This window comes from Tubulanus polymorphus, chromosome 1 (genome assembly GCF_964204645.1).
Source record: "Tubulanus polymorphus chromosome 1, tnTubPoly1.2, whole genome shotgun sequence".
Taxonomy (NCBI): Eukaryota; Metazoa; Nemertea; class Palaeonemertea; order Tubulaniformes; family Tubulanidae; genus Tubulanus; species Tubulanus polymorphus.
In genome coordinates this window covers 20,816,827-20,842,676 of record NC_134025.1, presented here as the reverse complement: position 1 = coordinate 20,842,676, position 25,850 = coordinate 20,816,827, and the positions used below count along the sequence as shown (strand labels likewise).

Sequence of the window (25,850 nt, the reverse complement as noted above, 5' to 3'; positions counted from 1 at the left end):
TTTTTAGAATTCACACAAGAGGCTAATATGGACTCCTCGATTCCTTGAAACTCCTTTACTTTGAACAAAATGCCCAAAACTCCAACCTACAATATTCTCATAAAACCGTTGAATTAATGGTTTACCGAGATAAACAGTACCGATTTAGGAGGAGTCTGCAGTAGCCTAATTTGGACATGAAAGTGATGCAGACACTCCTTGAAAACTCCTTATATCCAGGAATGACTGTTGACCCTGAATATGCATGTATAGTGATTTTCTGAGTTTTCCCGATGTTTCGGGTTGTGCGTTAAAAACTCAGGCACGATTCAATGACGTTGGTTGTCTTATCTTCATTTCAGAGGTTCCAACTGCCGGAACGCCGGGAACGTATCGCCCGCCTCCGCGAACAAAAGAAGTTGTTATCAACGGTCAAGTTGTTAAGTTAAAATACTGCTTTACGTGCAAAATATTTCGGCCGCCTCGAGCATCTCATTGTAGTATCTGTGATAATTGTGTAGGTAAGCGATTAATGGGCGTGAATTACAAGGGTTGATGTAAGTGATACATGATATACGTGTACAGGTGTTTAGGTTACTCCTGTTGATACCCACGGGAACACCTGCCACAATGATATAAGGTTCAACCTTCATTTATTCTGCTTGTCAAAATGCAGGTTAGGCTGAAAAACGAGCAAATGTGAAATGGAAATGATATTTTTTATTTGACATGATAATTGTAACACTAAACTGCACTTACAACTATTACCGCATGGTACCGAAAGCATAGGGCCTTTTTGCATGGTGGTAAAGTGTCGTACAATGATAGGCCGTCATAACCCTTCTCATGGTTTGTAGCAAGTCTACTTTACTGAGCACATCTTTTTTTAAAAGATTTACGATTTCATCTGAAAATGTTTTCTCACAGCATTCAAATAATCAAAAGCTAAGTAAACTGTACACCACTGGGAAATTAACATCATAGTGCATGAATGACATGAGTGATTTGTCTATAGGTTATTGTTATGGTTTGACAAATTATGATGAGCATTGACAATGTCTACCATGGGTGCAATTCGAATGTAGGTAGAAATCCCCCCAGTTAAAAATTTCCCCAATTTCAGTTTTCTATCAAATTTAAGTAAAAACCTTAATGAGAACAGATAATACTTTTTACAATAATACTTATTACTTAGATAGGTACACAGATATTTTGCTATTACTTTAAAACTAGATTTCTTCATAGAAATTTTCAGAAATAGGATAATATCATTTTTATGCATGTTACTAGCTAAAAGTCACAGAATAATGTCATTTTTATGCACATAGCTTGGTCAAAGTCATTTATTATCCAAGGTGAATATTGTGAAAAACATCGTGGAAAATCTGAAATTTTTGAAAACTATGTTAAGTTTTTCAACATAAGAATATTGAAGTATTTTGTTGAATATTGCTGTGAAATCAAATTTGGGGGGATTTTTACCTGTTACCGTGTAATTCACCAGGCTACTTTTTCCGTACAAAAGTGCTGAAAAATTCTTTGGTTCAGTCTTACTGCTACAAACAGTGCCTCAATCTGCGAGGAAACACTGCTGGGATAGTATTACTAGGAATGATCGATGAAGCATACCGATAGAGATATTCCATCTTCACTGATCAAATTGAAAAAATGTCTTGTTGACACTAGGATTTCTAATGGAAAGAATCGGTGCAGAACGATTTTGGCGGTATAGAGAGTATGGCGGTATATCCGGGGTGTTTTACTATTTATTTGAATAGGGATGTATGTTGAGAAAACCTGGCGGTAGGCGGGGGTGGCGGTATATGGGAGGGCAGTATTTCGGGGGTTCACTGTATATGTTCAACTTATAATCAGCATGAATTGTTGTTCTCTTGAATATTTCAGATCGTTTTGACCATCACTGTCCATGGGTTGGTAACTGCGTTGGAAAGAGGAACTACAGATACTTCTATCTGTTTATATTATCATTATCGTTATTATGTGTTTTCATATTTGCCTGTGTCATCACTCATCTTATACTCAGTAAGTATTGGCGTACTATATTCATAACTGACACTAGCTGCATTCACACATTCCCTATTACAAAGTGTAGGGAGTACAATAGCCAATTCTTTCAATATTAAGATAGAAGGTTGCAGGGCCAATTAGTGATTTTGATCAATATTTGTATACTTTTTGCACAAGCTTAGACCAGCCGTTAAAGTGTAAGATTGGTTATTCAGTGATTGTGTTCTGCGTCCAATGAACCCTTATTTATGGTGGCTGATAAGGGCCATGCGTAAAAAAAACACGAATATGCAAATGAGGGCAACATTACGACAAAACGATAAAACTTGAATAGCGCGACAAAACAATAATTTTGGTTTTGTCGCCCGCGACAATTCAATATTTTGGTTTTGTCGCATGCCGCAAAATGATTAATTAATTAATTAATTTGACAATTTATGATTTCAATTTTACGAAGTGCTATATTCGGGACAGCATTTTCTCTTGTACAAGTTTCACAAGGGAACAATTCGAATCAAATTTTCTTTTCCTTTTCAGGAGCCCAAAAAAATAATTTTCTTTCTGCAATGCGCGAATCACCTGCCAGATATCCTTTTATGAAAACAAGTTTTTTTTTATGTCGTACGGTCTGACGAAAGGTTGTTAAGTAGAGCGTGATTCGTTAGTTTTCTCCTCTACTCGACGTGGATTGCTTGACGCCACTTTTCACTTTCTCCCTCTGTATTTCAAAACACTTCAACGACCACACTCCTGTTAGCTTACGACACCGATATATATCTTTGTTTCGTTCATTCTTATTAACGACGTGCAAGATAAACAACGGCGACTCCTCTTAACTCGAAATCATTTCAAAATCGAATTATCGCTTGAAACTCTTTCATTGCCGGTTACAGAAGTTTCCCATCCTGAATATTATTACTAACTATATTCAGAAATTGTTGAGTATTTCATCTTGATCTTCCATCTACCACACCGTGTGGGGTATTTCACAATCTTTGACGGAGATTTGATTAGCGAATTAACAATTACCATGTATGGAAACACTGCACCGACGGGTTAAATGCCGTATGGGGTTGCTCACTTGCATAGCCGGATAGATGCAGTGAAAGGGTGGATTAACTAAGGGTGGATGAACTACTGCAAAAAATGTCTACTGAATTATCACGTACGTTACTTGAAACTATCGCTAATGCCACACGTGATTCAAGTTAGGACAAGTCTACCCGAGATATTTTGCATGTGTCGGTGAATGATAGCTTTTGTGGCTATTTTTATAAGTGTCTTTCTTCTTAAAACTGTTCCTCGAAGAGTAGCTGAGAATGTGGAGTTACTGAATGATGGAGAAATGAAAAAGTACCCGGTATACTAATAGCCTAATATGAAATGTGCTGTGCTGCAATAGTCACTGGTTCACTAACTAAATGTGTGAATTCGTCATCATTACTTAACTGACACCTTGCGAATGAATTTCGTTAACCTTTTTCAAACTAGAAAACAAAAATGCTTCGTCGCGTATTTCCACGGTTGTTTGCAGAAGATAATGACTTTCGCTAAGCCTCAGTTTACTTATCCTTACTCGGTAGCATACTTGCACCATACACCAAAGTTGAGAATTGAGTTTTGAAATTGTAAACGTTGTGACAAGATCATCTTCAAGTTCACTTCAGTACCGAGTAAGGAGACGTTGACTATTTCCAACTTATCTGACTCGGGACGGCGCGCATATGGGAACATTCATGAATTACGTACCATGTCATATATGCTGTCAATTTAAACCGTTTCTCCACTATGGCAATTTTATGCTGTCCTGCGTTTTAGTGAAATTTCGCTCAGAACGGCGATTTCGAATCCCGATAGTTGTGTATGTACTTGGTGAATGGTCCACATGCCTGTTATTAGGGATAACGGCTTAACTATAGCTTACTACGTCCTTAATTCCGTTTCACTATACTCGAAGCGATAGTCTGCTTCTTTTCTGTTTGGTCAATAATCGGCCTGGCCGGTTTCCATACATACTTGACAACGTCTAATCAGACAACTAATGAAGATGTGAGTAATTCTGTATCTACCCGGTATTCGGTGTTCGTCTGTGATGTACATCTCTTTTTTCTCTGTCTCTCTCTCTCTATTACTCTCTCTTTCTCTCTCTCTCTCTTTCTCTCTCCTCTCTCTCTCTCTCTCTCTCTCTCTCTCTCTCTCTCTCTCTCTCTCTCTCTCTCTCGCTCTGGTGGCTTCTTCGCGATCCGAGGTGGAAGAAGATGATGCGCTATACGGTAGAATCTGCTTGCTTCGGATTTTGCGGGATCAATATATTGTTTCCCGAGGTATCGTACGCGAAATCGAAGAAGGGATTGGTGGTTGTCGCGATGAATTGGGAACTTAGAAAATGTATAATATATCGTCCATATGCAATAATCCGAGGCAGTGGGATACAGTTTACTGTATAATGAAGTTGATAACATTTACAGATAAGAGTACAGTTTACTACCGGCCTAGATGAACCACTGCAAAAAAAAACTTTTTTAAAATCTTGAAACACTTCTGGAGACTATTGCACAGTCACGGCTTAGACCGAAGATCGGTCTAGGCCAATTTTAGTTTTCAAGTCAATGCAGATTAATACTGTTTTTTTTTACTAATCACAACTTGACAACTCGACCCTAATTATCACATGCTTTTGAACTACATGTATTGTGAAATCTTCTTCCCCTCGGTTTGTGTGCGTTTATGCAGACTACACTGGTGTTGCTGGTTTCATTATATTGCTTTGCATGGGCATGGTAGCGTTTATTGTTCTGATAAATGTGTTTCATCTTATTTATATATATATATGTATATGCTTTTATGTATATGCTTTTAAAGGGGAACTGCACCAAAACTAAAATTTACTGTTGTTTGGCATTATGCTAATCAAAATTTCCTATTTTCCTAAATAGGTTCATATAAAACATTTTTTAGGCACTGAAGCCGCCATATTGTTAACTCCAAAGGGAGACATGACGTAGTTTTAGCCAATCATATGCGTGAGTGTTGTACACAAATAGATGCACGCGCTGAAAATCCCAACAACCAAACTCCTGCTGGGCAGTGAGTGTCATCTCTGATTTTATTTATCTGCCATCTTTGAAGTATTTAACGTGACAATAATTGAAGGAATACCTATCACATAGGGTTGCATGTCACACTCATCTCACTGATAGCAAAGCGATTGAAGATAATGGCGGTGGCCAGTGGCTCTAGAAAACTCTCTTTTTGGAGTTTTGCTTTCACGAAAATGTGTTCATAAATGCATGGATATTCAGATGAGAAATTTCACTGCAGTTCTCCTTTAAATATTAGCAACCTTTTCAATTAGCCAGGAACTGCAATATTGATAAAGAAACTAAGTAAATGTATGAAAAGCTTCAGGACTTAGTTCCATAGGTCCAAGTTAAGTCAGACTTGGAGTTAAGATTGGTGCAGATCCAAATGTTTGACCCCTGGGATCTCAAACTATGCATGGAACTGGAACTGGCTCTGGCTCTTACTCTGATTCTGCTATAGTGAGTAAAGATGATTCTAATGAACTCTGGTCTAATATATAAATACTGATGACCTGAGTGAGTACCATCAGCCTCTCTGAATCCAAATTGACTATTATATGATGTGCATTATGTTATCGAGATTTTTCCCTTGTTAACTAGATCATTTTTTCAATCCTGGAATTAAGCAGGCTTAACTGTTCATAGTTTAACGGTTTGAATATGACTTGTTGAAATGTCAGAAACGTTTGTTTCAATTGTTCCACCGCCTACTTCATCCTTTCTTTATTTAACCATTTGTTAAATGCGTTATAAGATGTGTTATCATTGCCTATCAACAGAATTTGAATAGTATATATTTGCATCAAGTACATGCATGTACATCATGAATTGCCATCTTACATTGTTGTTTGAAGGTTGGTTGTGATTGATATGCTAGTAGGCTGGACCTTCGTAATATACTAAATGAGCCAGTACCTTGTTCTGGAATACTTAATCAATTAGTAATGTGCCATTAAGCCTGGCTATACTTGGGTGATAATGTTACCAATGTGGTTATATCCTCTTAGGACTTAGTTATATCAATTTGCCATTTACATTATATGTATTCTAAAGAATTAAGTACCATTTCCCTTAATGTTGATGATATCCTGAAAGTATTGTTGCAACTTCAGTGCGAGTACAATAATAGCAGAACTAATGAATTGAAGTGATAAGTCCTTGGGGAGCAACTCAGTTGGGTGGATCTCATATATATATATATATATATATATATATATATATATATGTATATGTGTATGTGTATGTGTATGTGTATGTGTATGTGTATGTGTATGTGTATGTGTATGTGTATGTGTATGTGTATATGTATATGTATATGTATCGAGAAGCCTAATGAAATTAATTTGAAATAATGAGCATGGGTCTAATGAGTATACTTTTTTGACTATCGTCAACTTTCTTATCTGTCATATATGCGCCTGATGAAATCACCGTCTTCTCTATTAACTCAATGCACTGTCAGTGCCACCACTGTATCGACCTTAACCTTCGTTTGCACCTGCGTGGAAGCATTCATCTGCTTCTGCACCATATTTCAACTAGTCGGCCTGGCGGGCTTTCACACCTACCTAATCGGCTGCGAAGCCTCCACCACCAGCGAAAACGTAAGTGAAAACGTGGCCGGCATGTCTCCACTCTTCTGAAGTTATCGATTTTCTATACATACGTATCTGCACATTGGGCATGGAATTGAATTATAGTTAAATAGGCTAGTTTATTCGCTATTACATACAGTTAGAAAATATCACTATATCACTAATCAGTAGATTATGCGAAGAATTAAGAAAAGCCAACTATCAGTACTGATCCGATGGTATCCACATATTGTCCCTTGCTCATTTTCATATTTTGCATGTTGTATGGTGTAATATGGTGAAGTACATCGATATTATATTTAGACTTTCGCATACCAGTTCTTCAACGACTTCTCATTCTATAACACTTTCCTCTACTTGTGAATTCGCTTCCTTAACTTCATTTCTACTTTACTCGTCGTCGCGATAACATTTTTCTCTACGATTTCCACGAGTGGCTTATGTGGTTATCATACACAGCTGTCACTTTCAGCTATGTCAACTAACGAACAAGTAAGTGCTTAGCATCGGCATCGGTTTTTGAAAAGTTTTGCGCCTTCGGTTCAAATGCTCCTACGCGAGTTGCGTTGATTTACATATCGTATTTGTTTTCGAATTCTTATGAATGTTTAATTGATTGACTGTTCTGAATACTGTTTAAATGCAGAGACCCGGTTTGGAAGAGTATCTCGGTCAATTTAACGATATCATTCTGCAATAATGTGCAACAAGTATTATGTGAAGAAGGTCAATACTTTTCGAAACTATGTCTCTATGTTTTGCACTATACGACTGTCTCACTACTAACCACAACAAACCTGTAGAGGTAGTTTTTGGCCGATTGACTCATGTCTGTAAAAACAAAGTTTCGCTTGGAAAATATACTTCTTAAAAGTACGGGTATAAAGTATAGATTTAGTTAGGCCTTACCTTCACAGAACTATTTGTCTTCACGTTCACCAGTTTTTTAAACATGGACCCGGGAGTTGAGTTAACGTTTCATCCTAATTCGCTGCACCATTTCAACATTCAGTTCGTTTATTTGTACTTAGTTTTACGCTAACATGCGTACGACTAACATTTTATAGCTAAATAACATTTTTGAAACGTAGTACGGAAATCAGACACGTGCGTTTAAAATTCGAAACGATTTTCTACCCGAAGAAGTACATACTTTTCACGTTTTCGGACTCGTCTGGTTTATCCTTAACAGCTTTTTACCATTATCGTTGCACTGGTCTGTTTCGTTTCGTGGTGGACAGTCATCGGTTTGACCGGGTATCACACGACACTCGTAGTGCGTAATATGGCCACAAATGAAGATGTAAGATTTGCTTTGTTTTTTTTTGTTTTTTTTTTTCCTGTAAGATTACAGCCTGAAAAGAACTGCTCTATGCGTGTTCCGATGAACTATGTAATTGTCATATTTGACACGAGGGCTTGTCACATTTGACAGTGTGAATGGATAAAACAATGACCGACCCTGGTATCGGTTATTTTATAGTCCCCAAAAGAAAACCCCTATTGAAGCCAATTTTTTGGTAGAGAACGAGTATGTATAATATTGAAGCTTGCTTGAAGAGAGTCAGTTGGGGAATGAAGAAGCCTTAATCAGGTGGAACTCCAGTGGTCATTTTCGATAATGATGATATGTTTTCCTTTTATTTTCATTATACATTGATACTGGGGTTGGTCATTGATATCGGCTTATATTCATTCGCTATCGAATGCAAATCGCCCCCATAAATGTGTAACAATTGTTTTTGAATGCAGTATTTCGCATGTTAAATGTGTTTTCACTTTCTATGTCAGATGTTTCATTGCATGGTAAACTAGCTAAGTACTCGCTGAAAAAAGTTCTTCAAATTTTTAAGGAATTTCCAATTGATGTATAATGTTATTCTTTTGAGTACTCCTCTTGCAAATGAATGAAATTGATAATTCGTAGCGCGTTGATTAATGTTTGCGATGTGTTTCGTTTATTTCGCAGATCAAAGGCACTTTTTCGTCGAGAAGAGGCCAAAACAATTTCAATCCTTACAGCAAAGGGTCTGTATTCACGAATTGTGCGTATGTGCTGTGCGGACCCACACCTCCGAGGTAAATACATACCGAAATATGATAAATAAAATATTGTGTACGAAGTATGACATATGAAATATTTAAATTTTTAGACCAATATCTCGTTATGTCCATAGTTAATTTATCCCTATGTTTAACATATCACGTTTCTATCATTTTGTAATGATGAGTCAAATGGGTGGGAAATTAACGCACATGGGCCGGCGTTCGAGGTGTTAAGCTATGGAATATTTATTGAACAATTGATTCGAGATATTTTTTTGTATACTCTATTCTTATACATTCATTCTTATAGCTTAGTCGACCGCCGGGGCTATGTCGTACCGGACCAACCGGGCACCACATCCGTTATCGACGGTAAATCGACGTTGCACAAAGAGAGTAACTCTGTTAACGTTCGGCACGAAAATTACGGCGCGACCACCGTTACAGCATCCCCGACGGTAAGTATAAATGGTCACAACGGAGACGGTAATTTGACAGATGTGGACGCGATGAGAATTTCGAATTTTTTTTTTTGTTTACTCGTATTTGCAGAGTATAACCTCTCAGAACGAAGTGGATACTGCCGATAAACCGGATGCCGGCTACCAGGATCCGAATAGGATCCCTCCTATTAATGGTAAGCATTTAGTATGAAATTGCATCGGTTGAGAAAAATGCGTGTATATTTACTAATATTTTACCATTACATTTATGTATGCGCGCTCCTTACAACAGCATTAATACAATATCACTTCTTAACTACGTTTATTCCCGCTGTGAAGCATGCACCAGTGTCACATACCGACGTTCAATCCTGTCGATATAGGCAGAATAGTTTCCAATCAGATTTTTTGTTGCAATATTTTCTTTCCGAGAAAGAACTTGCAAGGGGATTTTACTATTTGACATTATTACCAATTATGGCCATCGATTACTGATTTCATCAATCATGAGTTTGATTTCTTCGGGCTCAAATTTCCTGGGTCGAAAGTTTTTCTCAGACCGTTCCCCTTATTCAGGAAGAAGCCTCAATCTTGTACGTGTACTTTATTAAGTGTCACTCAGTGGGTTTGAGGGATGAAAGATGAACACGTCCATAGTTATCGTTGAAATTGGATATTTCTCATTTATCAGTACGTGATATAGTCAAATTGTCTGACTAGCTTTAATAGATACATAAAAATGGATGCGTCAGTATGTGAAACCGGCTTTAGATCAATTATCAAGCCAGACATAGGTTGGCATTGGCAAGTCGGTATTTGACGTACAATGCCCATTTGCTGACCTGACTACCACATCACTAATTGGGAGTATTTACTACACTTTCAAGAGCTCAATTACTACCTTATCATCAAAATACTCTTAAAATCAGAATAATTTCTAGTTTTCAATTAGATTAATGTTTTAGATGTCAAATTGTAGTGAAATGCTACAAAGGTAGATACTGAAGTAGTCGGATCTGGATTTGCGACCGGTTGCAACCGATTGCATTATCGTTGATCTATGGCCTACTTCAGTGATTTAATGGTATCACACAACAAATGATTGTTGATTTATATGTTTTATTACTCCCAAGGTTCAATGTTGTGCATGTTTGTATATGATAGATTATAGATCTGTATTGATTTCTGCCGAAATGCCTTTTACTGTCAAGTAACAACAGCCTGATTGTAAAATCACAATCTTAATATATAACTTGAACGTTGACAGCGTGTGGTCAGTTGTTCACAAGTTGGTAAAGATAGCCATTGGGATAGATGCCAGGGTAAAAGTGAAGTTTTACTCTCATCTATCCTTCACTGGTTAACTCGTACTGACTTTTGAGCAACAGGCCCCCTGGTTTATATGTACGTACTGTAGATCAGGACCCCAGTTCAGTTCAGTTGTGCTGTATACCCTCTATCTCAGAATGAGTGGAAATCTACAAAATTTGACTCTTTCAACCTTAACTGTGGAACTGGGTCCAGTATTGATTAACTTATCAAACCCTTGGGGTCACCTAGATTGCTTTACATCCGGTAGTTGAATTAACTCGATGGTTCAGGCTCATTTGATTTCCGGATGAATACTTGTGATCTTGGGCCAGTTGCTCATAAATTGGTTAATTGAGTTAACCAGTGGATAGTTGACATAGTGACAATTGATAGTTCATTGCTACTATGGTATTTATCCACCGGTTATCTTCGATCAACTTATGGGAGAAACTGGTACCTGGGCTCTTGATTTGTTATGTACAAAAGACTGTTAAAAGCGTTTGTTGTTATATTTGCGGAAAAGAATTCTTCATCGATATGAAGCACCCTTACAGTAAGTTGAACTTTTTTAGGAATATAGGGTGCCTGTTTTCCATTGGCAGTTGAGTACGGTGAAAGCTGTCCATTATTATCTTAAAGCGTTATTTCAATACAGTGAAGGGTCATAGAAAATCACAGCACCGATTCCTTTCCAACAAATGACACTTGCACTGCAATATTGCATGCATTCGATGATCACAATCTGCAATATTTATAGATGTTTATTTCGTAGAAGTATTAATTATCACCGATATGCCTAAGCTCTTTACAAACTGGCCTTCAGCCGAAATCGTAACGCCATGAAAATATGTCTTTTTAGTGCACTTTGGACTTTTTTTCCCAGCGGGCTATGGGTTCACTTCTCATCCGTCATATGTCCGTATGTCTGTAGTAGATGGAATCCAGTTAATTTGGAAAGTTTTGAAGAGGCTTTTATGGATAGATTTGATATTTGGTTTATGCATGTATCTACACTAGACAGATCTACAGCCTAAAATCTAGCCGGATAAGAATCAAGATGGCTGACTGGCAGACATTCTTGTTCGTTGAAATTTTGAATATTTCTATGGACTCGCTTTTATAAATTCACATCGTAGCTTGGAGAATTATAAGCATTTGGATGTCAGCCAACTTAAGATTATCAATTAAACAGGTGCACACGTGCTGTTTCCGCAAATTTTGAAACTTGCAGTTATGGGATACCTATCATCTGGGCAAAGAGGCATCCAAGAGGCGGGATTGGGTATCGCGAAACCTTCACAGGTACTTACAAAATGTTCTCGATTGACATCCACCAGACATGCTGTACTATGTACAGGCAATATGATCGATTCGGCGATACTTCAAAGAATTTAACGTAATTCTTTTTTCATCAAATCATTAAAAATAAAGTACTTAGAATTTATACTTCAAAAGGTTTTAGTTAGATTAGTTAAGCCATCTCTCCTGACTTTTTCAGCGAAGGAAGTTGTGAAGAATTGATAAAATTGCTACATTTGGACTTTTTATTTTACTTCCGGGTTCACAAAAGCATTTGCTTACCATGTGAAAATGACTCTTTCTTGTTTCTGCTATGGTTTTAAGTTGTTTTATGTCATTTTCTCTCGGGTTCTATCAGAATTACAAACGTTATTTTTTTATATGTTCTATGATTGCGATGAGTTTCAGGATCATTGGTTTCGGTATTTGTTCACCAGGGTGCATTGAATGTTAAGATTGTCGAGCATTACACCGAATGGGCATGGTGTCCCTGGGACAGTAGCTCTTACTCGTGCAGTACCTAGTTGCTCGGAATTTTAAAGTGACCAACTGCAGCAACTTTGCTCAATCGCCTGGTTCACTGCTTTTGGACTAACTGACTTCGGTCTCCAACATGAGTCATTTTGAATCGGTGAAATCTCGAATATATCAAAATTTCAACATACAACAGTTTTTTTTTGGGGTCAAAATTTATTGATTTCGTTTTACCAGACCTCCCCAGAACTAGAATTTTTTGGGAGGTATGAATATATGTGAATGTGAAAGTGCCACGAGCCCTATCCCGTAATTTTTTTGGATCGACCGCAATAGCAACTGGTGGAGTAAATCAACATTGAAGGTTCCATTTTCTCTTTTCATACAGTGCGTCAGATTCCGTCACCTGTCTATCCCAATGTTCAGCAATGTTAGTGTAAAGTATACACATTTGTTCACTGTCTTTCTTAGAAACTACTTCAGGTTACTATAGTAAATTTAATTTCGTTCAGTTTTTTTAAGTTAAATAATGATGAGTTCACTTTTTTTTATAACTCGAAAAACCCAATCATCTGTTGAACGTGTTATTTTTTCATCTATATATATATATATATATATATATATATATATATACTAATTTACGATATTTTATGCACTGTAATGATTCGATTAACCCGTATTAAAGTTTTTACGTTCACTTAATCTAGATAACAAAGACGTGCTTGTTCTGACTCTGGGAAGTTAGGACCAAACGTCGCTGCGTGGTGCTTCATTTTCTCCAGCTGTATGTTTTTCTAGATCTCGAATGTAGATGAGCTTGCTTTTGTCGTGGTTTTCTTCGACTTGCTTATTTTTCAATTTTCTGTTAATGATTTCATTGTTACCGTACATGTTTGCATATTTACGTATTTTGTTTAGGGAGAATATATATATATATATATATATATATATATATATATATCGTCGCTCTGCTTAGAATGTCATAAAACTAAGCGTAATTTATCGACAGGTGTTAACGAAAGTATTTTCGGACCTTTGATGATACACGCCAAAATATCTTTAGATTTCACGCCCAGGGGTCTGTTGCCCAATTTTTTGTTAGAGTTGACCGCTAGCTAAATACATCCATGGTAACAATGAAGCTTAAGTTGTCACTGTCAACTATCTGCTGGTTACCTGCGACCAACTTTTGAGCAACCGACCCCTGTTTGGTTTCAGAAACTTGGCTTTCACACTAGGAGGCAAAAGATTTTGGCTATTCAACATGTTAGATAATTTTGTCCGCGTGTCGCCTGTTTGTGTTGCAGCGAGTTAGCCCGAATTCTTCGAACCAATCTAGATATTGTGTTTAATCACATGACATCAATGAAATAAAAGGAAAAGCGCTCTAATCTGGTGAACTGCATTAAATTGTGGAATGGCATGGGCTCCTAAATTTTAGTAATTATTCAATCTTTTGAGTTTATTTTTCAAGGTATTTGCTTCCGGAGTAAACAATCAGGTTATTAAAGGAAATTGACAAGACTTCGAATCGTATATTCGGGTCAAGCCCAATGGAAAATTGAAATTACATGAAGTCAATGACCATACTTAATCGCCATAGTAAATCACTTTAAGCTAACAAGACTCAAGTATACATTTTCAAGAAATGTCCATGTGTTTTATCAATAGAGTAACAAATTTTAAATGAGTCATCGACAGGATTGCAGCACCTCAGCACTTGCCCTAGAATGCGGGTAGCTTAACCCATCCAATAATGCAAAATGGCTTTACCTATCCAATGCAAAATATTTGGGGCAGTTTTATAAACCAGTTTCATGTCGTGGATCTGAATTAAGCTCGTCTAGTATACACAGACGCATATTCTGTAAAATCAGCGATGTCTACACTTCAGCTGGATCCCTTGACTTGTTGTTGATAAATAAAAGAAAATCGCTCGAATTTGTTGGGAATATCTTAAATGATGCAATATTAATCTGACTCATGTACAAGTCGTTGCCCACCTAAGTCATTTAAATTGTTAGGTCCCTTGAGCTACAACTTACGCGAGTTAGACAATACCAGTAAACATTTGACTACATGTTAAAACCATTTTACCAATCAAACGGGGCCCCATATTTTGTATGTTTGGTTTCAATTGCCTGCAACGATAATTCAGTAAACCTGGCCTTACTCGGATATGCCTTACTGGTACAAAAACAAAATCATTTTTCTATTTCCTTATTTCTTGATCCTCAACTCAGTCTTGCTTCCCAAAGGCCTCAATTTTGTCCGAGTTAGGTGAGATTTGCTGTAGCTATATTGTCAGGCTGCGCTTCCATCGGTATGCACTCCCTTCGCGGTTGTTGCGGTGAAAGTATTGTTTTCTTACCACTGCAAAAGGAGTCGTTTTCCTTGCATTTTCCCATAATATTTTCCTTTTTTCCCCTGTGCATGATGTGGCATTGGGTTTTGTTTATTTTCGTTATTTCATTCATTCTTTTCTCCTTAATTTTCGTTTCGAACGGAGTGCTTTTCATCGTGTTCATATGTAGACTTATCATAACCAGAAATGTTATCTTACGCAGGCACGGTTTTGTGAATAATTTCGAATAGTTTCGACCTTCAGAAAATATCCTCATTGACTTCTTTTTTTGGTTGTTTTTTTGAAATATTCTAAAGTCGCATGGAAATTGCCATCATTATAATATAATATATATATATATATATATATGTACATGCATTGTATAGAACCAGTATATATGTATGGCTATATGAAACAAGTGTACTAATTGCTATAGCTTGTATATCGCTCTTAGCTTAACACATTTATCAACTTATTCGTTCCTTAATTGGTCGTTGAAGATATTTGTCAATGACCATTTCACTTTAAGAAAACCTTAGGTATTTTTGAAACCGCATAGCTGGTATTAACAACCCATATGTATTCCGTAACTATTGGGCATGGTTTTTGGTTATCTACTAGGTTAGTTTACCATTTCATCTTTTATCCATCATGAGTATGGCCTTTGGAATAAAACCATTTGTGGTAGATCAATTTTCTGTTGGGCGTCCTCGGATATTTGATACCTTATCCCCCTTCTTCCAATTTTTGATCACCTTTTTAGACATTTCATCACTTTTTGCACTTTCAAGATACGATTGTCGTGACTTCACCAAATTTAACAATGATAGATAACGAGAGATTGGTTCCATGCACTTGATAAGAAGAGGTGAACTCTATTAAACAATTAGCGACAAATTGAGACATCCTATTTTTCAAATCCTGTGATAAGAACCTATTTTATCCATATTCATCAATTTGGTCTGATTATGTCCAGGTTACCATAAGTATCTGTAATAGAATTCACCCTAGCAGGGGGTCTATGGTAAAGAGAAAGATTATGTTTTGACCACTATGAATGAGTATCATCAAATATCATCTCTTCATTCATCGTCAATCATATCACGTCATAAGACTATGCAAAGGAACATCCTTGTTTCCTATTGGAGCCAAATCTAGCAAGCATACTACATCACCTTCGATGTGTTAAGTAATAAAAATAATGAGCCCCAGTACCTCAAACAATATTCCAAGATCATGTTTTTGAAATGAAAATTCAAATCCACTCCCCCGCCACACTAACTCATATCATCCAGTTGTTTTTCTTTTGTTGTCTCTGCTGCTTATCGCCCGGATGTAGTGTTACAGGTGACGGCAACCTGCTTGATTTTTAACTTGGAATGAATTTCCTCAGTTGTTGTTCTCAACGTGATTTGTACCTTCATTGTTGGATGCTGGTTTCTAAAACCTAGAATATGTAAATGCCTCTGCCCTCATCGTTGATAAAACTAGACCAGAAATGCTTTTTACTTAAGATTTTTCAATAATGCGCTGAAAACGCTATTATCATTTCTAACAATATAGTAATAGTCGTAATGATAACATCAATATGAGATATGTACTTCAATGTGAAAACGAATATAAGCACTCCGTTTGAAATAAGAGTAAACAGTTTTTTCGACCTGTGAATGGTAGAATGTAGCTGTACTTTTTATATTTCACCGATTTTCCAGGGGAATCTCTGACCCAACCAACTCCCGCATCTTCTACTACCCAACTCTATCCATAAGGACGAAGCCAGGTAGGTAGCGGTGCTTTCACCTTTCCTTCCCTTTGTTTATTTATCCTCGTCGCTTCTTAAACCTTACGATTATGTTCTTTCGAAATCTGAGCTTATTAAGCTTGTTTTTGTGTATATGTGTATTTGTCTATTAACGTGTGGCACTAACGTGTGTCAGGTAGCTTCCTCTTAAATTTTACCCGTGAAATCTAAATGATTCATCGTCATTTTACTGGTAAGTTATATAGAATTCCAATCATTAACGATTTTACTTAGTGTAATGATCAATCTTCGACGTGGATATACCCCGGGAGAAAATGAATTATCACTCGATAATGAAGTAAATAGCCGAATGGCCGCATTTATTCCTATGATTCAAAACAAGTGACTTACTGAATATTCTAACAATCTTACATCTATTCCTGTATCCTTTAACATCCTAAATAGTATTCGTATCATATATTTATACATATATTTTCCAATATATTTCTATATATACAGTAGACTCCCGTAGTTCAGTATTCTATGTAATGAAGACGAGGTCAGAAATAGTTCAGTGTACTTTTTCTTATGTATTGCGTTTGCGTTATTTTGACACACCTCCCTAATGTCATCCCTGTGCGCCAATGCATTTAATTTCTTTTGAACGACGAGTAGTTTTCTGATGTAGTACATTAAGGCTTTTTGTTTCGTATGATTCGGTTTGATTGAAATGCCCAGATATGTCATAGATTTGTCATATAGGAGGCATTATCTCTGAATTTCCAACATACGCCATATTAGGACCATATACACCAAACTTATGTTGTCGGTGGAACTCAAATTTCAGAGTTTTGAAAATTGGCCTGATGGTGACTCTAGATCGTACATGCAACTAGGATGAGCGTGAAGGACTTAGAAATGAAAGTTTTCAATATAATGAAACGAAAAATTTATGAATTAACTGAAATAAGAATTGCGTGATTTATGAAAAGAGAACGAAACACTTATTTCAAAATTAAACTATATCGGTCTAAGGTTAGGACTACAAAAATGATTTACCAGAAACAGTCATATCGCCTGTGCTGAAAGAACTATCAGAATTGTAAGATCTTTCAGGGCACGCGCATTGGGTGAAAAATGATTTCTATGTCGCTAGTTGCCGCACATGGAGCGATAGATGAGTGATTCTTCTGCAACACACTATTTTCGCAATTGTGCAATTCGTCGCTTGCGACTTATGTAAGCCGAGATCAGTTGCGTTTACATGAACCTGCAGACGAGCGATTAGTCTTTAGTGATTACAGTCGCACTAAAATCATACGAAATATATTGCGCCAATTGATTTTTAAACATTTTCTGACTTATATTGCAAGGCGATGTTCCGAGGTACGCCGAGTCTACTGTAGATAATGATTTTGGGGCTGTTTTGATATATGAAATGATGAATGTGAGCCCTTATATTCTTGGCTTCACCTTGGGGTTTTCCATCTGCGGGCTTCACCTTGGGTTATTTTATCTCCGGTTCCTGCCTGCAGAACCAGTTTCATCCAGATTTGTTAAATCTGGATTTTGATTTAGTTGTCTAGTTGGAGAAAGATGATTGAAATATTTAATTCAGATTTCTTGAACACTGGATTAATATCATCTGGTGCTATTCAATTCTATATCTCTATGCTCAGACTTGACCTGGACACGCGTAAGCAAGCCCACTCCTAGTGCTGATCAGATAGCAAGTCAAAGAGGTTCTTTCCCACATCCATCCTGGAAAATATTCCCCCTTCCCCCACCAGGGTATGTCTGCATAAACCGTCATTTTTAAGCTGGTTGAACGAAGAATTTTTTCAACCTTCCTGTTTCTCATTGCATGCGATGTATAAACATTTCATAACATTACTTACATTTTTTTGGATTAAACTGTCTTATGCTGTTGTTAACTGAAGAAATTCATTTACATCTCTATGCATTCATTTTGATGACATAATGATTCACGTTTACCGGTAACGATCAATGATGGGATCATTCATAAAGTGTGAACCGTGTACCCAAAAATTATCAAAATTTTTAATCCACCTCTTTATGTATTTGAGTATCTGAGTATTACATCTGTAGTATATAGCAGCGATCACACAAGCATTTTTGACCGGGGTTTCACACAGGTGCCAAATGGGCATTGTTTAGTATCGAGTGAGTGGGTTGCGTGTGAGCACGCTCTCTAATTCGGCTTGGGCCAAATTTGACTCGGGCCTTATCCATGCCAATTTGGTCCGGGCCAAATCGTCTCCCTGTGATCGCGGCTTAATCAAATCATTTCTGTTTCAAATGCAGAATCGCAAATGTGCAACAGGGATTCGTACCTGATGTTATTGCGACACTAACTCCTGTCTTATTTGCCTTGGTGTGCAGCTAATTGCGCACTTAGGCCAGGCTTTGTGCCGCGGTTGTCATCTGGTGCCATCCGGTTCAAATTTGTACTGAGAGAGGTTGGGACTATTGAATTCAATTAAAAGGGTGGAAAACTTGCTTCCTCAAAATGATTGTTGTTTATATGCTAATTGTTAACATCGTTAGCTGCTCTTAACTATCTCTGCTTCTGTCACCATTTTGTCACTACGAGTTATCAGGTACGTAACTGCTGCTCATTCTGGCAGCATCGGAATATACGGTTCATGCTGGCAGTGTAAACCAACTTCATCTTATAATTCGTAGTCGCAACTGGGAAGATTTGCAGCGGGAGCAAACATGTAAAATGGCTACAAAAGCATATAAATCTTTGACTAGGTCAAAAAAATCTCTGATTCTGATATCTGGTTAGATGCATGATATTCTGACATGGGAATAACTTGTTCTACTATCGGCCAAATCACACGTAGATGATCTTGACCGGGTCCAACTGGCTCGGATGAGATCCTGAGTCAAATTTGGCCTATGCTTTATTAGTGAGTGCATTCACACATAAATCACTGCCTCGTTGATTAAAATGCGATCAAAACGATGATGTGGCATGCCAAATTTTTAACCCTTTCGGTGTATCTGCATTGCAGTGCGGTGTATAAAGCTGTGATGGACTTTGCGATTACACTACATTGCGATGTATTGATGTTTCTTAGTAATTAGTCTTTATCTCTATTGAAAGATGGCAGCACCTGTCAAACAAAGAAAAATAGAGAGGTAACTACTGATACATCGTGCTGCAGTGTAGAGGCACTAAAGTGGTGTGTCTGTCATTCACAACACTGGGGTGAAATTTTTGGAAATGTTCAAATTATTTCCGGCACTCTCGGGTATTAATTAATCAGCACTGAAAGGGTTTTAAGCATCCCTCACCAGTATATGCAGTAGCCTCCGCTGAAGTTGGATCTGATCAGCTAGGGTACCTTTAACCTCAGATTTTTGTTCAAATGTTTTATAAACACTATGTATATGAAATTATAACATCTAAATCAATTATCACTCAAGTGGGACAAATTTTCACGGTCCAGAAAGGTCCAGCTTCAGCGAAGTCTACTACTGTAGTTGCACGTACATATTCTCAACAAATGATCCTTAACGACATTTACTTCTGGCGAAGTAAACAAACGTTACGCGGGTGAGTAAGGAATAACCCATTTTTTCATCTTGTTACAGGAAAAGCCGAATTGTTCGCTGAACAGCACGTCATTCTACCTCGGGTGCCGTCGCCAGCCGTTGAGGAGAGAAATCCGCTGTCCACCAGTCAAAGCGAAGCGACTCTCATTCAACAATCAGACTCTGCTGTACGGTTCCATAAACAAAGTTCTGTATGACATGAGATGATTGGGGTCAGTTGAACTCTCGATTAAACCCGACGCACCGGGTTGTACTGGCCTCAAGTCGACAAGTATTCGCCGACGACACTTAAACAACCACAAAAAGTGCCACCGCCAATTATTTTCTACGCTTGTTGGAAACAACGTATGTAGATTGCGAAAGTCGTTCTATTTTTGATCGGGAATGCATTTAACCCCTCGAGGTCCACCATTCTTAAATTTCGTGAGGTGCCGAGCGTCCCCAAAAATGCATCGTCACAACCGCACACTTAAGCCCATTGTAGATAATTTGGCACTCGAAGGGTTAATACGAAAACGCATCATGAAGGATACAGTTACTAATTTGTAGAAAGTTTTACAGTGAATCATTCTATACATACTCAATAACTATCAAAAAGAATGTATCTACGTATATTTTTGGTTGGCATGGGTCAGTGGTTCTAACCGATATTGTTTTAGAAACCTAGTTATTATATTTAGCGCATGGAATTTGCCCTTGCGCTTTGTTGTGTACGGTATAACTACGAGCAATCAAATTGAGATGATTGCTCGTTGTTTTCGGATTTTCTTGTACCATGCAAAACTTAGTCCGACTGGACGGATATCCAAGGATCATGAAAATATTTCCAATGATAATGCAGATGAAAGGTGGTACTGTAAGGGGTTATTCATAAAGTACATGTGTATTTATGGGTTTCGGGGGGGGGGGGGGTATAATTGGCCACTTCTCCCCATGCACATAATGCTTATAATTGCAAATCACCAAAATTTTGTGCACATACTTTATGAATAGCCACCTAATATGATATTAAGAAGATTTTCTTGACATACGGTAGCTCACAAATGATCTTCGAATGAATGGTTGCTATCCTGCTTGCTTGTAATGTTTTTCCTTTTTTAACTGCAAGAATATTTTGAACTAGAATTTTCCGCTTAGAAACTGATATGTACTATACCGTAATGAGTTGTGTTACTTGCTATATCGTGAGGACGATGACCTTGATGATGTTGATGATGATATATTTTATGAAAACTGTCAAATTATTTTTGTACACACACGAAGTTGTCTCAAAGACTACGCAAACTGTAAAAAAAAAGTAGTGGCGGGAGAATTGCTGAGATTTTCGGAAATTTTTACAAGTTTGAAAGAAAAAGGCTTAGTTTAGCCTCAATAATGGTCACGGGTATTGAGTGAAACATGATGTTTTGGTATTAAAAGGGGTCGTCCTGTGGAACTTAATATAGAATTTAAGACAGTATGAAAGCGGCGCGATGAAATGTTGATCATCTCCCATTGTTTATAATATGCAAAGAGCTTGGACATATTTAGTACATGTGTATTTTTATAATTCGTTGCATGTTTTGACGCGTATTATCGTAGCTTCCACCATAGGGCTTGCCTTTATTTATATAGCGGAATCACCTGTGCCCGAATCAACTACTGATTATGACATGAGGTTTGCTCATTGAGTTGGTACGAGCGTATTTATTAGATAACGTTGCGGTTTAGCTTTAATGATGCATGTACGCTAACTGGTGATAATATTCTTACTCGAGCTCTGATTTTGTGTCGATGAAATGAAAAATTTTGGTCGACGACCTGAGAAACAGTAGAATTCGCTTTATCCAGATCAACGGGACGGATGAAATCTCGTCTAAACTACGCTGTGAAAACCGGATTAGAGTAACTTTCAAAGTACAACTGTGAACTGTAAATATGATATCGGCATTGAATAGATTGGTGTGTTTGATTTCGAAATCATGGTACAGAAGGCCCGCTTATCCTGATCATTTAGACCAATGAAATGCGTATCATTATCCAGTTATGAATTTTGTTGGGATGAGATTAGAATCTGGATTTAACTGGGTTCGGGCCCTAAATTTGTGATCCAACTATATCCTGCTGTACCTGTTGTCTCAATCGTTATATCTGAGTATTATTCGATGTTTTAGTATACCTCTTTTTTGTGTTATCCGAGTAGAGTGTATATGTATATGTACCGTTATCTTTGATCCGGTCGACAGACAGTGGAAGCTCGTTAGAATGAGCCCAGTTGGACCCAGTTTCACATTTTGTCATTGGCAACTAATGCTAAGTCCAGTCATCTATCTGGGGAATAGATATCATAAAACAGTAAAACGTTGCTTTAGTTGTCGTAGTTTGGACCACTATGTCATTATGTTGACAATTTACGCTTAGCAAATTGAATTGGAAATACAAGAGACATCAAAATAGAGATGATTCATATCATTTAATGACGTGATGATGCTCCCATCTTTAATATGGGAGTTTCACTACTACAGGCCAAAATAGAATTATTTTACCCGAGTTGACACTAAAGTACTATATGATCCTCGAACCTGGCATAAAAAACACTTGCACCCATATGCAATAACTATGTTATATTTATAGCCAAACTCGCTTTAAGTGGTCACTTGTCATCACGCTGCTTAAGGCGTCTCTATTTTTAGTTCCAACGTGCATTTCCAATTCAATGTAATAAGTGTCCTTCCTGATGAGGATGATTCGTCGCCATAATGATGAACTGAACTACCGCCGGTAAAACAACTACATGTACGTCAAGAGAGTTGACAAAGTCTATCCAAAGCTAGCAGAATGTTGGTAATAATTCAACAAGGTAAAAGTCCCCCCCCCCCCTCTCCAGTAAACATCCTTCCTGGTGAAATTCTCCTGAAATTCAGTTATTTTTAACTATATCTGTTCATAGAAATCTTCTAAACTAGGATAATGTCATTTTTAGGCTTGCTCAAAGTCACAGATTTATCCAATGTGAATATTGTGACCAACACAACGGAGAATTTGAAATTTTTAAAATCTGTCATAAGTTAGAATATTCAAACCTCTTGTGTTAATTAAAATTTTTTGTGAAATTAAATTTGGGGGGATTTTTACCAGGGGGAATTTTTTACCTAGGGGGATTTTTTCCAGGGAGATAACCTGTTTCCACGCTAACTTATCTTGTTGAAAGGAATTTTTTGTTGAATTTCCTTGGTTTTTCAGAGAATGAGCTTCCATTGTGATGATTTTTCATTATTGGTTCTGTAGGCTGATCACGATATACGTGCATGTACCTGTGTGACTGGTCACCGTGAATTGGTGCATACTATCACTAGAGTGATCGCTTCAGGGTGTATAAAAATGATAATTCGAACCGGTCACAAATAATCCCTACCAGAAGATACCCATTTTATGTCCATATATTTATAGGAAGTCAAAAACGATGGCATAAATCCCACGTATTATCAGAGTGGAACTTCAATAAAACGAACAATTAAAGGGACCAGAAAAAAAGCTCGTAAACGATATTTCAATAAATACCAGTGCAAAATTGCGTATGTAATCTAATTTACTTATTTAGCTGAAAACTATCTAGTACCCAGAGCTGCCAACTGTTCCTGATTTTCAGTATTTGTTACTCTTTTCTGATGAGAAATACTGATTTGATTTGATTTGATACATACCAGAAATATGAAAGATATTACTGGGGGTCTTACTGTTGATTACTGATTAATTTGAACATTTTCTTACACATTTCAATAAAATGGTACTGAAAAAAATTCAATTTGTTACTGATAGTACATTTCAGAGGTTGGCAGCCCTGAGTACCGGTATTCGGTATGGATTTTCAATCAATTTAAGATCCAGGTTCGTGTAGTTATATTCCGCAGTTAAGATTCATCTTATGCAGGATTTTTGTGTTTTAAGTAATTTTTAAATTATGCGCATATGAGACTCCACCTACTCTGTTCACCCCATTCGAAAAGAACGCGTATGTTCGCTGTAAATTCCAAGAAGATATTATTAGAAAGACTTTCAATTTCTCTGCTTTGCAATTGGATTACTGAAATTGTTCTCTATATTGTATTACACTAGAATTCGCTTAATTTGGATGACTAGGAACTGCCAAGATTTTTCTGAATTTAGTAAACTCTGAATAATGAATAATAGTTTACATGATTCCAGGTTAAATGGACCAATTATTTCATCCAAATTAAGTGAAAATCCGAGTTCTACTGTACATGTGAATATATATTTTTCCATGAGTCTAGGGTATTGAACTTGTTTCTGTGTAGTAGAGTCATTGGTTTGATTTTTGAAAATGAGCACGACCATAAATATGTAGTAATAATCGTTTCAGCTTAGAATTTTTGAACCTGAGCCCTGAAGTGTTCGATCAGAGAAATAAAACGCTTTATCTTAGAACAGTCAACTCCCTATATACGGTACCACCCACATTGGTGCAGAACCATTTTGGCGGTATGGAGAGTATGGCGGTATATTGGGGGTGTTTTACTATGTACAAATGTATTTGTATAGAGATGTACATTGAGAAAAAATGACGGTAGGCGGTTGTGGCGGTATAAGGGAGGGCGGTATATCAGAGGTTGACTGTATGCACATTGCGTGCGTTATATGGCTGAATGTGTGAAGATTGATTTTATTAATAGATCCATTCCAATAGATCCAATCTAATTTGGTTTTCTTTACTTTTCTATCAATGATAATAACGTACAGAAGACTCCTAAATCGAGTCAATTGGGACCAGTGATTTTCGTTTGAGTTCAATGATAATTCGAGTTAGACCTTTTTAATGTACGAACAACCAGAAAATATCCGCTACGAAATATCTTCAACTTTTCTCGTTTGTTTAGAATTTTTCAGCGCCATTTTAGCCGGATTTGTTTTTCAGAGGTTCCACTAGTGGGATTTATGCGAATCGTTTTTGTAGCTGGTGCACGGTAGAATTATTTGTGATAGAACTTTATAAAGACAAATGATATTGGGCGAAAATTAGGTAGTTCTGGCTGCTATCATGAGATGTTCATAATGTACATAAGATGTATATTGATAATAATTTTTTGTACATATCCTGAGCACAGGTGCTTCATTATTTGTGGCCTTCATGATAACTAAGAGCCCTGATTTATTATTATTATCATTATTATTATCATTATTATTATTATTGAAAATGCATTATGATGATTATTATTAATGTTATTACTATTATGTATGAAAATGGGAAGTTATCTATTCTATTTTTTCCAATGGTTGTAGAAGAGAATAGAAATGTGACATCACCATGCACACTGTCCTACTAGAGTTGTTTTATATAATAAATTAAATGTACGGAATTAATTGATGATTTCGTTGTTAAGTTTTGTATTTTAAAATGGTTATGTCGATTAGCAGTCAGTAACTGCATAGTTAATGTAGATGTGGATCGTATCAACTGCTCTGGCAACTGTTGTGCCTACCCCAGGAGGACTGACCATGTTGTATATGACATAATTTATACATAAACTGGAATCCATTTAAAAGTATTAAGATTGACACGAATTAATTGGCAATCGAAACACCTAGGTGGGGAATGATGACTGGCGACTGGCACCCCTTGCCATAAATGAAATATCCACACTCGGTGAGTTTCCACTCTCTCCAGGATTACTACTGTTATGTGTTCTCTGAGCAACACATTTGGCTAGACATTTGTTTTTAATCAGTGATCTGAAAAAATTCTATCATATTTGTGGGAAAATGATTATCGTAAAATTCTGATTTCCACGTAGTTCCACGAACTTGAGTTTCATCGCGTCCTGCCACAGGGGCTCGTATTTGAAGTTTGGGGGTGAACTGTAGCTTAGATCATCCAGTATCCCTGGAACTTTCTTTTTATGCATATAGTACCAGGGATACCGGATG

At 37.1% G+C, this 25,850-nt stretch overlaps 1 protein-coding gene across 2 annotated transcripts in view; it reads left to right on the top strand.

Moving 5' to 3' along the window:
- LOC141898852 (palmitoyltransferase ZDHHC14-like) overlaps positions 1 to 25,093 on the top strand; it is a 28,379-nt gene extending 3,286 nt beyond the window's left edge. The window contains exons 3-11 of one of the 2 annotated variants that reach the window (XM_074784996.1): positions 342 to 500; positions 1,885 to 2,022; positions 2,545 to 2,593; positions 7,886 to 7,988; positions 8,655 to 8,764; positions 9,042 to 9,189; positions 9,284 to 9,368; positions 16,315 to 16,382; positions 19,968 to 20,105. In XM_074784996.1, coding sequence (XP_074641097.1) covers positions 342 to 500; positions 1,885 to 2,022; positions 2,545 to 2,593; positions 7,886 to 7,988; positions 8,655 to 8,764; positions 9,042 to 9,189; positions 9,284 to 9,368; positions 16,315 to 16,370 — 848 coding nt within the window. In that variant the 3' untranslated portion in view covers positions 16,371 to 16,382; positions 19,968 to 20,105. Of the gene's footprint in view, positions 1 to 341; positions 501 to 1,884; positions 2,023 to 2,544; positions 2,594 to 7,885; positions 7,989 to 8,654; positions 8,765 to 9,041; positions 9,190 to 9,283; positions 9,369 to 16,314; positions 16,383 to 19,967 lie in introns of both variants that reach the window. The other variant, XM_074784987.1, reaches the window with a different exon arrangement.
- Positions 25,094 to 25,850: the final 757 nt, after the last annotated feature.